The sequence below is a fragment of the Suricata suricatta genome, chromosome 8 (genome assembly GCF_006229205.1).
Source record: "Suricata suricatta isolate VVHF042 chromosome 8, meerkat_22Aug2017_6uvM2_HiC, whole genome shotgun sequence".
NCBI lineage: Eukaryota > Metazoa > Chordata > Mammalia > Carnivora > Herpestidae > Suricata > Suricata suricatta.
In genome coordinates, this window is record NC_043707.1 from 57017264 (window position 1) to 57033155 (window position 15892).

The window sequence follows — 15892 nt, forward strand, 5'->3', positions numbered from 1 at the left end:
ACCATAGATTTATCTCTGTATACAGGGCTAATGGACTGTTTCAAGAATGCCAAGAAGCGTCTGGGTGGCTCAGTGGGTTAGGCATCTGACTCTGGATTTCTGCTCAGGTCATGATCTCACAGTTTGTGGGATGTAACCCCAACTCAGGCCCTGAACCTGCATGGGATTTTCTCTCTCCCTCTCTCTCTGCCCCTTCCCCACTCAATCCTTCTAAATAAATAAATAAACATTTAAAAAAGAATGTCTAAATCATCATTCATTTCATCCATAAACATTGCTATGTTAAAATTCTCACTCTGTTTGACCAGGTGGAGCAGGGCTTAGAACACGTTTTTCCTTCATCTTCATCCAATTTTCTTATTTTCTTTTTTAAGAGTATGAAAGTAATCATTGGACTATAATGCGGAACAGTGAGGGTGGTCAATTTTGAGTTTTAAGACTATAATATAATTTATATTTAAGCATTTACAAATGAGTATTTTTAACCAAAAAGTGACTTTTTTTCAATGTGAGTTACCTTAAAATTTGAACCTATGTTTTTAGGACGTCTAAGATTATGCGTTCTCTCCTTAGGGATTTCAAGGCAAGACTGGCCCTCCAGGACCAGGAGGTGTCGTTGGACCACAGGTATGTCCCTTTACTTTATTTCTCTAATAAATTGATTTTCCTGTTTATATTTTAATCTTTTCTATGCTGTATAAAATCTGCCCATTTTACTATGATTCAAAATGAAGTACTTTATATTTTATATCAGATTGAAATGCATGCCACTGGCCTATCTCAAGTAAATTTTAGCAAACTTTGCTTAGCTGAAGTAATTTTTTCAGTTGGATACCTACATAAAAGGGAATGAAACAAATAATGAAAATTCAGTCAGAAAATTCACAATGAAGTTAATATCAAAGCCTGACCATAGTACTACCTACTAACATTATCAAAATGCTTTACTAGAAAGGCCAACCATCGTCTTGTCCTGGAATTCTAAATTACAAAATGACTACAGACTTCTGAGTATAAATCAGATTTAGATGTGTAATGTATTAGAAAAATAAAGCTTTGAGCACAGCATTTTCCCCTAAAACTGTAATATTTGTCATATATTATGTTTTTTAATATTTTATCTTTTTAATGATTTCCATCAACGATAAAATATTAGTTTGTAATCTTTGAATATGTCTAAATAATGACTAAGATGAATAGCTTTTCCAACATAAGTGGCAGAAAGAGTCCCCATGATTGATGTAGTATACTGAATCATGGAATAATTTGTGGGATTAGAAAATATTTATTCTGACAAAGCGGTATTGAATGGACAAAACATATTTAGTTTACTCAGCTGGAATTTTACCCCTGCTAATGGCAAATCATAGCAAAAGAGCAAGAGCAGTTGAATAAGTGTTTTAATTAATTAATTGCATTAAGTGACTTTTTCTCAGCTTATAATTCATTGTTAGCACTTCATACATCCACACACACATATACTCACACACAAACATGCACATCCAAATACACATACAACTAAAGAAACAAAAAACTACATCGTCTTTCTAAGAATATGTGTGACAGAAGCAAAAACGAAGACTTCTTGGATTAGTTAATCATTTTATTCCAAAGATGAATCCCGAACCAAGGGAAATGCTGTTTGTTCTTTTATAAAGAAAATGTAAGTGTGCATGATTTTTCTGTACATACTTTTTTGTGTGTGCTGATGAACTCCTAACTGCTTATCAGGTTTAATTTAAAAAAATACTCCGTCAATAAATAGCTACCTTCAAAATGTATTTTTTTATTGCAAGCAGCTTCATGGCAATTTTCTGTGAAAAACTGTAACTTAAAAGAATTATTCCTTTTACATTAAATAAATAAAATTAGAATCCAAATAGAGTATAGACATCAAGGGGCTAACCAGAATATTTCTGGACCTTACACCTTTTGAAAATTCATCTCTGGCTAATGTAGACATGTAGCTTCTGAGACCTTTGTTGTCTTTTTCTGTTTCTCATTACTTCAAGGCATAAAAGTATCAGGTGTTTTGTTAAGGATGCATTTCATTGAGTTAATTTTCATCATTAGTTCCTTCAAGAGAGAAAATCCGAATTCCTATTTCAATAGCTTACTTTTTATATTAGGGAAAGGGAGTGATTTACTAAGAACAATATTGAATCCAATATTTAATATTCATTCCATTTTTGTAGTCATATTGCTCATTTTTGTCTCGATGGTGATAGCCATTAAGTTAGGATCAATTTTACATTGCTTACTATTGAAATTCCAGTGATCAGATATTCATTAACTGTTTCTTTGTGGGGAAATGTTTGCACATTAATGATAAATTGAGGACTTTAAGCAATACATAATAAAAGAATTTAAACCTAGAAATTTACACTCATATTTGAGGCAGATATGTTCTGTATTCAAGACCAGAGGCTAAGAATCTGTTGCATTTTTAGAAAAATAACAGGGAATGATAATGCATAAACTACTTCAACAACACATGCCACCATTTAACAACCTCAGCATCTGGAAACTTTCTCTTTATATGTCTTTAACTTAAATCCTTCATTTTGCTTCATTCTAAGTGGAGATAGAGAGCAACTGGTCACCATTCTCTATTTACACTTGAAAGCTCATTAAACTTTAGCACCACAAAACAGCACCACTCAAGGGACACATAAATGACCTGATATTTTTCACTTTGGCACTCTGCAGCAATTTAAGGCAGCGGGCTATTTGTTATAGCTTTTGGCCGGGAGGAACTGCCAGCCCAAACTCACAGCCTTCAGGATCTCCCTGCTACGTTCCCTAGACTTTGTCAAATGAATATAGATGAACTCTAGGGAGGTCTCCAGTCATGGGAATTCCAAGGAGAACTACTTTAGTTGTTTGGGTTCCAGGGGACCAAGCACTGATTCATTGAGTAGCTACCCATGTGGTACCAATGCCTTTCTGACCTCTAAACTCATTTGACATCTTATATAAAAAGTGGGAATGGGATGAAACTGTAGCTAAAAACCACAATTTTTAACAACACCTAGACTGGCCTCACTCTGAAGCAATTCTGATATTAAACAAAGAAAATAGCTTTTTGAGTTTACCTATGTGTGGCCTTGTATACTCATACCCTTACCAAGGACAAGGTGTACTCTTTTCAGACTCCTTCCAGATCCACACTGCTTTTATATGTTTTGTAGTATGTTATGAAAATAAATGAGAATGATAAGCTATTGTAAAAGGGAGTAATACTTATTTGGGATTTGTGTTGTCCTTACAAAAAACAAAAGTACAATCCTATGAGGTTTTGCTTTCCAATTTAGGGACCAACTGGCGAGACTGGTCCAATAGGTGAACGAGGACATCCTGGCCCTCCTGGCCCTCCTGGTGAGCAAGGTCTTCCTGGTGCTGCAGGAAAAGAAGGTGCAAAGGTATGATATGCTCAAGGAATTTTTTTGACTAAAAACATCTGTTTATTTTCCACTGTAGCTTCTCATCACTTGTCCATAGAGTCTCTAACTTGTTAGCACAGTGTTATAATGGATCAAAAAGATATACCAGTAAAATATTTAGTTATTGTATTTCAAGACATGACTGAACAATAATATAAGAACATTTAGCTTCAATTACCATAAAGCCATACATGTATGTATATACTTAAATAAGATTAGTTCATTATAATGTATGTGGCATTCCATACAATATTCTCATTATTGAATGACATTTAGGCTTTACTTACAGTTTAGATGTAATAACAATTTTGCTCATAGAAACATGTAGAAATTACTCTCCATGACTGATGTGTACTATATTCTTTAGGGTGACCCAGGTCCTCAAGGTATCTCAGGGAAAGACGGACCAGCAGGACTACGTGGTTTCCCAGGTGAAAGAGGTCTTCCTGGAGCTCAGGTATAATCAGCACAGAGATAAAGCATGTGAATGAGACTGCTATTAGAAACATTTTTCTCAGGACTTGACTAAATAAAGATTCATGATTAATGAAGGGGAAATATGTAAGCATAAGCATTGATTATCATAATATATATAGTAATATGTATTTGTGTCTAAAAACACTTCTGAACATCTTAATTTTAGCAATCATACCTCCCCTATTTATATTCAGTTCACACAGATTCATTTTCTTTGTTCTTATTCTCATTTCCCAGGGTGCACCTGGACTGAAAGGAGGGGAAGGTCCCCAGGGTCCACCAGGGCCAGTTGTAAGTATGATTATAATAAATAGCCATTCTACCCTTGGTTGCAAATTATAGCTCTTCTTTCATTACTCTCATGCTGTGATCCCACAGTGTGTGGGAGAGAAAATAAACACATGCCAATCAAATCAGTCAATGCCTGGTTTCTACTAATTGCATGCACTAATGAGTACAGACACAGAAGAGTTTAGACGATTGGAAATATTTACTCCACTGCTGCTGTCAGGAGGTAAAAGGACCTAACTTGCTTCATAAATGCCCAAGGAAATAAATCATAATTTGTCTTATTGTGAGTACTTGATGAGACTTGAATTTTGTCAATGCTTTTCAAAAATTCTCCTAAGCATGAAAGGCATATATCCATTTAGGTATTATCCAGATTGCTTTATTTAGTTAATGTAACCTTATGAAATAACTGGCAAATGAGAAAATATCAGATTTTTACTTCACCTTTTCTTTTTGGAGATACAGATCAATCCCTCTGAAAGCAATTGAATACAGTCTTCATTTTCTCCCATGAATTCACCTTTGTTTTTAGCTGTTCTTAGAAAAGTTACCAGTAGTAGCCATACTGCCAATTTTAGTGGCCTCATCTCATTCTCTATTTTATCTCACCATTCTGGACGTGGATTTAATTTATTTTATTTTATTTTTTTAAATGTTTTTATTTATTTTTTGAGAGAGAGAGAGAGAGAGAGAGAGAGACAACGTGAACAGGGGAGGGTCAGAGAGAGAAGGAGTCACAGGATCTGAAGACAGGCTCCAGGCTCTGAGCTAGCGGTCAGCACAGAGCCTGACGTGAGGCTCGAACCCACGAACCGTGAGATCATGACCTGAGCCGAAGTCGGACGCTTAACCGACAAAGCCACCCAGGCACCCCTGGATGTGGATTTAAATCCTCTCTCAGTTTCTTCATACAAAATGTTAAAGGCATATTAGTGCCCCCTCCAAAATGTTTCTTTAAGGTGTCCCCTTTCTTTATTTCCACTGCTACCATCTTTGTTCAGACTGTTTCCTGTCTCTCCTTGCTTAATAGTGTCTTAACTCATGGCCTTGACTCCGTCCCCTTAGCCTCTTCAGTTTTGCCTGTTGATTCTAGAATTACCAGTACACACCCATAACTATGCCATTCCTCTCCTTTGATGCATCTCATGGTCCCATGTCACCTTCAGAAACAGACTCCTAATTATGACCAACAAGTCCTCCTCATGGCTTGGTCCCAATTACGATAGCCTATTTTATTTGCCTTCTTGACTACATCTAATTTACCCAATTTAATGCACTGAACTTCTTGCTGCTCAAAATACCATGATCTTGTATACTTTGCAGAGAGAATACTATTTACTTTTCCCCTTCTTCCAGAAGACCGCATTTTCCCTTTTCTACTTGACAAAAATTCTACTCATCTATAAAGATCAAGCTTGAATGTTAAATCTCTATATTGTCTGTAGACCCTTTACCTCCATTTCATTTATTGATGACATTTCTTTACCCTTAGTGCTCTTTGTTATAGTTTGTGTTTCAGAAATCACATTGAATATAATCGGTTGTCTCAATATAATGTGAGTTTCTGTATTTTAGTATGTTCACAGCACGGTGCCTGAGAGACAGTAACCATTCCATATTTACTGATTTGAGTTATCAGAAAGCCTGATATTAGAGTCAATTGTATATAGCATAACTAATACTAAGAACATGGCACTATAAGCTTTGGCCAATTGATTAACATATTTAAGCTGCAGATCACATAAATGGCATTGATAAGGGCAGTGATAATTACAGTGATAAAGGTAGCTATGGACATACCATAAAGATTTTTTAAAAAGAAAAATAACTATTTCAATAACTATATTTAACCTTCTATATGCACAAAAATATGTAGAACATTTAAAACAGTCTCATAAGTAAGTGCTGGTAGCACTAGCAGGAACAACAGTTGAATATGAGAAAAGTTTTCAAGCATAGAATCTTCAAAATGTTCAGCACCATGTAATCATTTAATCAGAATTTCATATTTTAAGCTGATTTTATTTTAGGCATATATATATATATGTTTTACATATATATATATATATATACACACACGTACACATGTATTTAAGATCAAGTTATTATATCTGTGAAACCCAAGTCATGATTATAAAGATTAAATTGTTTAAGGGTATTTTTAGGGCCCAATCAAATAATGCTATCCAGGTGTTTGGAAAAGTTAATATCCACGTATTTGTATTTGTATTTGCATAGTATACACAGGAGATATACTTTAACAATGTTAGTCAACAATTACTTGACTGCATATGTAATTATATATTAAATATGATATAAAAATCTAATATTTAGTCGGCCTTAACACCATTTATTTGGCAATTACTATGTCCTTTCCTATATACAATTCAGTCCCATAGAACATATCCCTTTAAGTGACCTTAATTAAGGTAAATCATTTTGAAAAGAAACACTCCAAACTCTAAACAGCGCTGTAAGACAGTCAATGATTAGATGCCTAATAGCATACAAACAATAAATGTTAATCCTGCAAGGGTGGGAGGAAGAGAAGAGAAAGCAGCAAAAAAGGTCGTGCAGAAGTTGGCCCTTGAACTTGGCTTCATAGAGTGCGAAAGATTGCAAGATCACTTAAGAGTGAGGGGAAAAAAAGGTGTTAGGGGAAATTCAATCTTATTAAAGGGAGTACCTTGAGAGGAAGGACTAAAATTTGATAAATCCTTGCTAGAATCCAGGTATTCTGCTCTGTATTTGCATAATTTAAAGCTAGAGCAGATATATAATATGGCATATGATTATTGAAGTTCTAAAGTGGTAAGTTGAAGTAATTTGAAGTTTTAAAGTTTTTGGAGCAAGGGGAGTAAAAAAATACAGTCTTTTGGACTAAAAAAATAAATTTTAGGGAAAATACCATTGTATGTAATATATAACATAAATGGGAAAGACTTGATGAGCGTAAAAGCTGTGATCAATGTCATAATATGAGTGAGCCAGTGACAAGGCCAGTGGGAAGTCGAAGGACAACGCAGATGTCACAAACACTGGGATGGCAGAAGAGAAGGATTTATTACTTAAGAGTGGATGTGGTCAGTAAGGAAAGATGAAAGCTGAGTGATGACCTCAAGCTTGTGTCCTTGTGGGAATGACAGCTTAGTGTTGCCTTCCATTCCCGGAACAATTTTACCTGGTCAGGATCAACAACAAACAAAGACAAAACACTTTCACGTGGAAACCCAAAGCCTCTCAACAGTCATAAGAGATTTTAGAAGGCTCTATACTTTACTAATAAAAATGCTCCACAGATGCTCACTGTGAGTTCAGTTATTTTGGGTTAACACCTTTTCTTATAATAAATTCACATATCCAATTCTGTACACATTATCCAATGAAAATTCTTCCTCAAAGTTGATGCAAGAGGAACCTCTAAAGAGATCATTCATATTTATTAGTTCTTTATGCTATTACTTAATTGCTGTAAAATGTAGTAAAGAGGTTTGTGATGATGACTTCTAGTTCATAACGGGTTTTAACCAAGCCTTGGGTTATGCCATCTAAAGCAAGTTTTTGCATGTGAAATTTGATTGGGAAAGTTTTTTTTTTCCCAGATGAAAAGATTAAGAGAAAAACTATTTGGTGCCAGGGTGGCTCAGCTGGTTGAGCACCTGACTGTTGATTTTGGCTCAGGTGATAATCTCACGGTTCATGGGATTGAGTCCTGCATCGTACTCTGTACTGACAGCACAGAGACTGCTTGGGGTTCTCTCTCTCTCCCTCTCTCTCTGCTCCCCACTCTCAAAAATAAATAAATAAACAGAAAAATACTGTTGATTTTCTAGATAATGTTTTAGCCAGAAAATTTATTCATGTTAATTCTTATTTGTTGTGGTTCAAAACTTTGTATGTTGTAACATTGCAATTGATGGTAAACACAAGGAATCAGGAGTGGTGACTAATTTACCAAGAAAGATCAAAAGTTTTATTTTGCAGTGTTGATCAAAGGGTGGCATCAAAATATCAGAGGAGAATGTCTTGTCATTTGGGGAGAGACAGCCAAATTCTAAGTCATAAGGAGTAAAGGAGTAAAAGTAACCCATAGAACCTCTTGACTCATTGGTAGATTGTTGTGAGGTTTTGTCAGTCTCATACTAACTTTGCCTCTGAGATATTGACCATGTCATGGTAAGTGCAGGACTGCAATTCACAAGAACAAAGAAGGATGGAGATTTTTCAGTAAAGTAATGCATATTAAAGAAAAAATACTAAGGTGATGAATTTTCTGCAGGAAAGAAGGTAGATAAAGAATGTGAAGGGTAAAGGAAGTAAAGGGCAATGAAGCAATGTTAAAAGTGTTGATTCTTGGGGCTCCTGGATGTCTCGGTTGAGCATCTGATTTCAGCTCAGGTCATGACCTTGAGGTTTGTGAATTTGAGCCCCACTTTGGTCTCTGTGCCGATAGCTCAGAGCCTAGAGCTTTTTTGGATTCTGTATCTCTCTGTCTCTCTGCCCCTCTCCCACTCACCCTCGGTCTCTCTCTCAAATATAAGTAAAGATTCAAAACAGTGTTAATTCTTTCAAACCTTAATGCTAGCAACTTTATAAACTTTATTTGATTTGATTCTTAGTGCTTCAGTAGATATCATAATTCCATTTTCAAAGGCAAAAATCAGAAGTTTAGAGAAGGTAAACAATTTACCCATATTCATGGTCCTTTGGAGACAAAAAGCCAAAAAAGACTTTGCAGACAGACTCATTTCCAGGTAAGTATGTATGCCTCACACTCAACAAGCATCTGCTTAAGTGTTCTCTTTCTCTACTTCTCTCTCTCTACTTCTCTACCTCTCTCCCAGTTGCATTTTCCCAAGTCCTCTTGACCCTTCTATACTGCTGTGAATAATTTTGTCCAAAGAAAGAGACTTGAAGGAGTTAACATCACAGCTAACTGGCTTTAGTATTCCTATGTATAGTCTTTATAACTAATTGAATGAATGTGAGATCAAACTGCTTAAACAGATGTACAGGTTGAATACTTAATGACTATAGATGTTTTCAGTATACCATTGAATCTTTCACTTCTTAATCCTAGAATGCAATTTTCAAGGAGCCGAGGTGTGCTGTGTATTTCTGGATTACTAGAGAAATAAATTCCCTCATTGCATAGGATATTGATGAACTAAAACTAAAAGCCTTAAGTAGGGGTTTTATCAATGAATAGTTCTTGTTCACAGTGAGATTTTTAAACTTTGTACATGTCACAGTTATGTACCTTATATACTGTATTTTTATGTATTCTGATCCATACAAAGTGAAATATAATATATAATAGTCATTTATCCATATATGTGTCCATATGTTTATTTATAAATGTTTTGACATCCAGTCTCTTTATTCATAATCCATTCAGTCAGAAATACAGTCCAGGGGCGCCTGGGTGGCTCAGTCGGTTGAGTGTCCGGCTTTGGCCCAGGTCATGATCTCACAGTTTGTAGGTTCAGGACCCGCATCATGCTCTGTGCTGACAGCTTGCTCAGAGCCTAGAGTCTGTCTTCAGATTCTGTGTCTCCCTCTCTCTCTGACCCTCCCCTGCTCACGCTTTCTCACTCTCTCTCTCTCAAAAATAAATAAAACATTAAAAAAAAAGAAATACAGTCCCGACTGCCTTTGTCACATTGCCATGAAATCCTACAAAGTAGGCTTACTGAACTCTTGATAGGTCTAGCTGTGATGTCATTGGTTTATGCGTAGAGGAATTATGATGTATATAGAGTTGTATTAATCAAAAGTTGATTTGATCAAATCAGACAAATCAAAAAAAGAATTGTTTGAGGAGATGGGAGATTACTTGATGCAGGGCCCTCATTATGAATATCCTTAGAAGAAATCTCTTGCTAATTCTAGCTTTAGAAACCTTGAGCAATCTTTAGTAATTCCTTGAGCAGTTAGCTAGCTCCCCCACCCCCACTTTTAACTTATGAATTTGAAACTGATTTCTTTCAGCTTTGACTTACAGAAATCATGAGGTCAAAATTGAAACCAAATAAGGTCATTATGACTATTCTTTGAACTTTCCAAATTCAGTTCTATCAAAAAAGTACATGTGATATACTTTAATATTATCTATAATATTTTATTGTAATTAATTTTTAAGTGTTGGGCAGAACCCATTAAATCGATTTCATAACCTATCAGTAGATAATGGACTGAAGGTAGTAGGACATTTGTCTATAGTATGCTTCTTAGATTACTAATATTAGTTCCATCTTTTGCCGATAAAAAATTACTTGCTTATTTATTTTTTGTCTATTTCGTTTCCTTTTTGTCTACTTGTTATTTTATTGCCTTATATTTTATGTCTTCCTTGTAAGCTGCTACACATCTTTTCTTATGGGAAAACTATAAATAAACATCTTAATATACAAGATAGTCTGTTAAGCTAAAGTTATATAGATTCATTGAATAGATGTTTCCTGCAAATAGCTTATGGTATACTGAATAAGACAGATATGAAGTAGATAAAATAACATAATAAATATAAGTAACATTGATCTTTCAATGTTCTAATTGTAGCTATAAATAAAAGTCAGTTTTATCTATGGAAAACAAGTTTTCTAAAGGTTGTGTTACCAGAAGTATTATATATTAAGGAACAGTTTTTAGTGCCCTCACTTAAGATAAACAAAATTATCCCAACAGGGTGCTGTGATTTTGGTGTTCTAAAGTTTGGCAAAAACCAGTCACTCACTGTATAGATGCTGTTGTACATAGAGCTGGTAATAGATTTCAGTCAAAGCACAGGCATATTTTCTGATCTCAGGGGGTTTACTCACTAAGTGGGTGTCTTGATACACACACACAAAGCAGAAAGCAACCAAGGACTGAACAGCAAGTAAGGGAGTCAGTGAAGAATTTTTCTCACATGTTGAACATAATCTTGAGTAAACATTTTGTATTTATGTAAATACACAATATATAAAAATATATTATGCAAGTAAATTCTCAGGTTGTACCTACCACCTATATTTTCACAAAATAAAATCAAAGAAAATGTATTCCCTAAACAAGCTCTCTTGTGTATATGTTTTTTTTGATATGGAATTACCTCCTGGCTAATACTTACTTCTCTAGAAATAAGATTAAAATAGAATAGTGCATTTAGTAAAAGCCTTATATAATTACAATCACATTTTTTCTCCTGAAAATGGTAGTAGTTAGTTAATGTGGAGAAAGTACATGAGAAGGGCCAGATCTATAGCTTCTAAAAGGTAGATGTCCAATATTTCAAAATTGTGCTATCCCTACTTTCCTATGATTTCTATTTCATGACTGTCTCCTGATAATTCTGGCTCTCTTTTCCTCTATGTATGCTATTATTTTTCCTTGTCATCTCTTTCTTATAAGTTTACATGTCTTTCCTATCATAATTCCTATTTTTTTTCTAATATTCTTTACATACCTTACTCCAGAGAACATTCTTTTCAGTTGCTTTTACCTAGTCCTCAATTAAAAGAAAACATAAATTCTTAAAAGTATTATACCTACTAATAAATTCATCATATATACTTATTGAGATAGAGCACATTTTCTCTATTGAAATCCAGGCTTATTATAATAATATGTTTAATTATAGGTTTATTATGGTTTATAAATAGGTTTATAGTAATAGGTTTATTATGTCATCCAACCAGGCATCAGCAAAAGATAGAGATGGTGGGGATTAATGGCCATATATTGAGGTATTGCAAGACTTTGACTTAATCATTCAGTATTTATGCTTTAAATTCTGGTAATACTTGATATTTTATCTGAAGTTTTGGCTTGTATGATCTACAATACATGTAATCTGGGGACTTTGGGAGTTCCTCAAACTCATTTTGCCATGAAGGTCAAGTTGGTCTTAAAAGGAAGGGCAGAATTTTTTTTCTCCTACTTGAATAACTAGTTTGTAAAAACTTGTGTTCATGCTTTAAATACAAAAAGAGTGGAAAAAATCTCTACCCTTCTTTTAACAGTGTGACCTTAGATATACCACATAACCTGGATCTTCCATTTCTCTTTTTATAAAACTCCTCTCTAGTGGGCCGCCTTTTTTTTGAATCCTGATGAGATACTTCTCTGTTTACCACATTGGTTTACTTTACAAACATTCCTCAGAATATGAAACACCCACTGAAAATAACAGGAAATACTTATCTGGGTATTCTCCTATGTCTGAAGAGTTAGAGAAATAACCACTGTTCTCTTTGCTCCAAGAACATAAACTGATACTATTACTTGTTGTTTTATTTTCACTGTAAAGTTTAGGGGAAAGGGCTGCAGAAGAGGATTGGTTAACGTAGAGTTAAAGAAAGGTAACTAGAGTCAGAAATGTAAGTGTCTCCCTTCTACAAGCAGCTACCTTCCTGCCTTTCAGTTGAAAACACGTGACCTGCAGTGACTAACATTTAGTATTAAAATAACAGAACATTTTATGATATATGGTCATTATAATTCATGCAAGTCAACATATTCTATTGCCTTTGCTTTTGCACAGCAAAGAACAATAAAACCAAAAGACAACTACTGAATGCCTTTGGAAAACTTTTAATTTGCCGTGTGCCCAATGCTATGTAAATCACAAAGTGGGAAATGATATTTCTATGGCTTTTACTCTTTTTTTGTGAGTTGTTTCCATTTAAGTACTTTCTCTGTGTTAAATATTCACCATTGACGTAGTAAACCATGAGTATACTAACAGTTTAAATTAGGATTAAAGATATTATTCTGTAGAAAAATCTCTACCATTCTTTTAACAGTATAATCTTAAATATTAGAATTTCACCTCTACAGTCATTTGAGATTGCATATCTATTTTTGAAATATATTGATCTCCATGGACAGTTCTCTAAGATCTGTTGCATTCATACTTAAGAAAGGCATTGCTCAAAGAACTTTAGAGGTATCACCACATTAAGCATCCCAAAAACCTGGGAGCAAACTATTTCTGTCCTTATTGTATTGGTGGGAAATGTGAGCCATTGAATGCTTGGTCAGTTTGCTCAAGTGGGGAATGATAGTGGCTCCACTGCTGGAAGAGAAAAAGATCACATATACAGTTGACACACTTATTTGCTTAGGGTCTGCTGTATTCTGGAGGTCAATGAAAAATATAAGCCAAAATCCTACCTGTGTGGAACTGATCATTCATCCATTGAATCTATGTTTAAAACCAAATGTTGGGGAGCCTGGGTGGCTCAGTCAGTTAAGCGTCCAACTTCAGCTCAAGTCATGATCTCACAGTTCATGGGTTTGAGCCCTGCATTGGGCTCTGTGTTGAGCTAGCTCAGAGCCGGGAGCCTGTCTTCAGACTCTCCCTTGCTCACGCTGTCTCTGTCTCTCTCTCTCTCAAAAATAAATGAAAACTAAAAAAAAAAAAAAATCTAAAACTAAATGTATTTGTTTTAAATGTAAATTTTTATTTATCTGACAACTATAAAGCCCTCTGCTCCTACCTAAGCCACTTAAAGAGCTATGTAGTAATTTCTATCACTATAAATGTCTACCCTTTATGGAAAAAAATGCATTTGCAACTTTTCTCAAGGGCTGATACCTACCATAATACATTTTGTATTCCCAGACAATTTCAGAAGGAAGTAGATTCTCACTATGTTTTTGTGGAATGTGTAAATAGGTTCTCTTTTAAATATTGGTTTTACATTTTTTTAAATGAGATTTCTCCAATGATTCAATTGGGACTAGACGATTTGTAATGCTTATTCTTTTAAAAGTTGGCCTGGGAATATTTTTAAATCCAAGTTTGTAAGATCATTTGCTTAATAGGTAGGTATTATCAGAGATTTTCACTATTCATTTATGCACGTAGATAACAAAATCATTGCAGAGAATGCTGTTATTAGAAATATCTAGACTTACAGAATGTTTTAAATAACTAATGGAAAAAGAAATCACATTTGTACTTTAGGGCACAAATATACATCCAAAAAATCTCTTCTTATTGTTTTCATCTACTGTTTCAAAGTTAATGATCTGTGACAAGATCATGAGCAATATTTTAACTGCAGGAAAGTAATATGTTTTTATTGTTCATTTTAATGCAGGTTCTGCAAGCAAGATGGCAATCTGAAATTTAATCTTATGAATGCTCCAAGGGAGCAATTAAAAATAGTTAAGCTTTGCCATAAAAAATAGCATATAATATCTACAAACTGTACACATTATTATTGATTCAAATCAGTATTTTTTCCTGATTTGATATGCATGAAAATTTTATTCCATTAATTTTAAATATTTAACATACTTCGCTAGAAAATTAATAAGCATTCTTTTCTTAAATAGAGGCTAATTGTTATTTTCATATAGCTTTTTAGCATAATGTATCCAGTTAAGGAAATACAGATTTCTTTTCATTGTAATATCACATTTTCAAAAGAATGTATACATTCCATTAATGCTCTTTTTCCCAAAAATTTGGGAAATTTCTTTCATTTAATTTATTTTGTGAGAGACAGAGAGAGAGAGAGAGAGAGAGAGAGCAAGTGGGAGAGGGGCAGAGAGAGAGGAGGACAGAGGATCTGAAGTGGGCTCTGTGATGACAGCAGAGGGCCAATGTATGCTGGAACTCATGTACTGTGAGATCATGACCAGAGAGCTGAAGTCAAATGGTTAATTGACTGAGCCACCCACGCACCCCTAGACCCTAAATTTTTAACCTATCTATTATATTCACGTATTTTATGGAAAGACCAGTGCATATCTCTAATTCTATTATAATGTTCTTATATTTATTGCTGTTATTTATAATTATTTGATGCATACAGTAAATATTTTCTGATTTGGAAGTATTGATGAAGAAATCATGGGGATATTTACAGAACAAAATTCAGTATGTCAAATGCTGCATTTATTTCTTCAGAAAATAATAATAGAAAGCCTATCATACTATGGTAAGTTGTACAAGGAATATTTAGAAGGACATTTCATGCTTTAAATTTTCACAATAATACAACTTTTAGAAAAGATAGTTGTCATCCTGGGCCTAAAAAATGGCTAGAATTTTAATAGTACAGGAAAAGACCAAAGACATTCCAAGGTAGAAGGTGAGAGTGACCAACCATTCAGAGGTAACAACGGGCATATTGTATTAGAGGGACAGAAAACCTGTGATATATTAGAAGAAAATAATTTGCACATGGCAATACTAAAATCTAAAGTAAAAATTCTGAGTATCTGTGTATGAGTATATGGGGTGGGGAAAGATCAGGGATAAATACATTCTCAAAGGGATGCATTAGTCCAAAATGTTGAGAGTTTGGTACATAAGAAAGAATAGTTAGCTTTTTTAAATTTTTTATTATTTTTTATTTTTTAATAGTTTATTGTCAAATTGGTTTCCATATAACACCCAGTGCTCTTCCCCACAAGTGCCCACTTCCATGACCACCACCTCTTTACCCCTCCCCCCTTCCCCTTCAACCCTCGGTTTGTTTTCAGTATTCAATAGTCTCTCAGGTTTTGTGTCCCTCTCTCTCCCCAAATATCTTTCCCCCTTCCCCTTCCCAAGGTCCTCCATTAGGTTTCTCCTGTTAGACCTATGAGTGCAAACATATGGTATCTGTCCTTCTCTGCCTGACTTATTTCACTTAGCATGACACCCTTGAGGTCCATCCACTTTGCTACAAATGGCCAGATTT

The 15892-nt window shown here is 34.6% G+C and overlaps 1 protein-coding gene across 4 annotated transcripts in view; it reads left to right on the forward strand.

Annotated features, from left to right (window-relative positions):
* The window catches only part of COL11A1 (collagen type XI alpha 1 chain), a 209939-nt gene that overhangs the window by 132303 nt on the left and 61744 nt on the right, over positions 1 to 15892 (forward strand). For all 4 annotated transcript variants that reach the window (XM_029949164.1, XM_029949166.1, XM_029949163.1 and 1 more), the window contains 4 exons: positions 574 to 627; positions 3315 to 3422; positions 3811 to 3900; positions 4158 to 4211. In XM_029949164.1, the coding sequence (XP_029805024.1) occupies positions 574 to 627; positions 3315 to 3422; positions 3811 to 3900; positions 4158 to 4211 (306 nt within the window). The remainder of the gene's footprint in view (positions 1 to 573; positions 628 to 3314; positions 3423 to 3810; positions 3901 to 4157; positions 4212 to 15892) is intronic.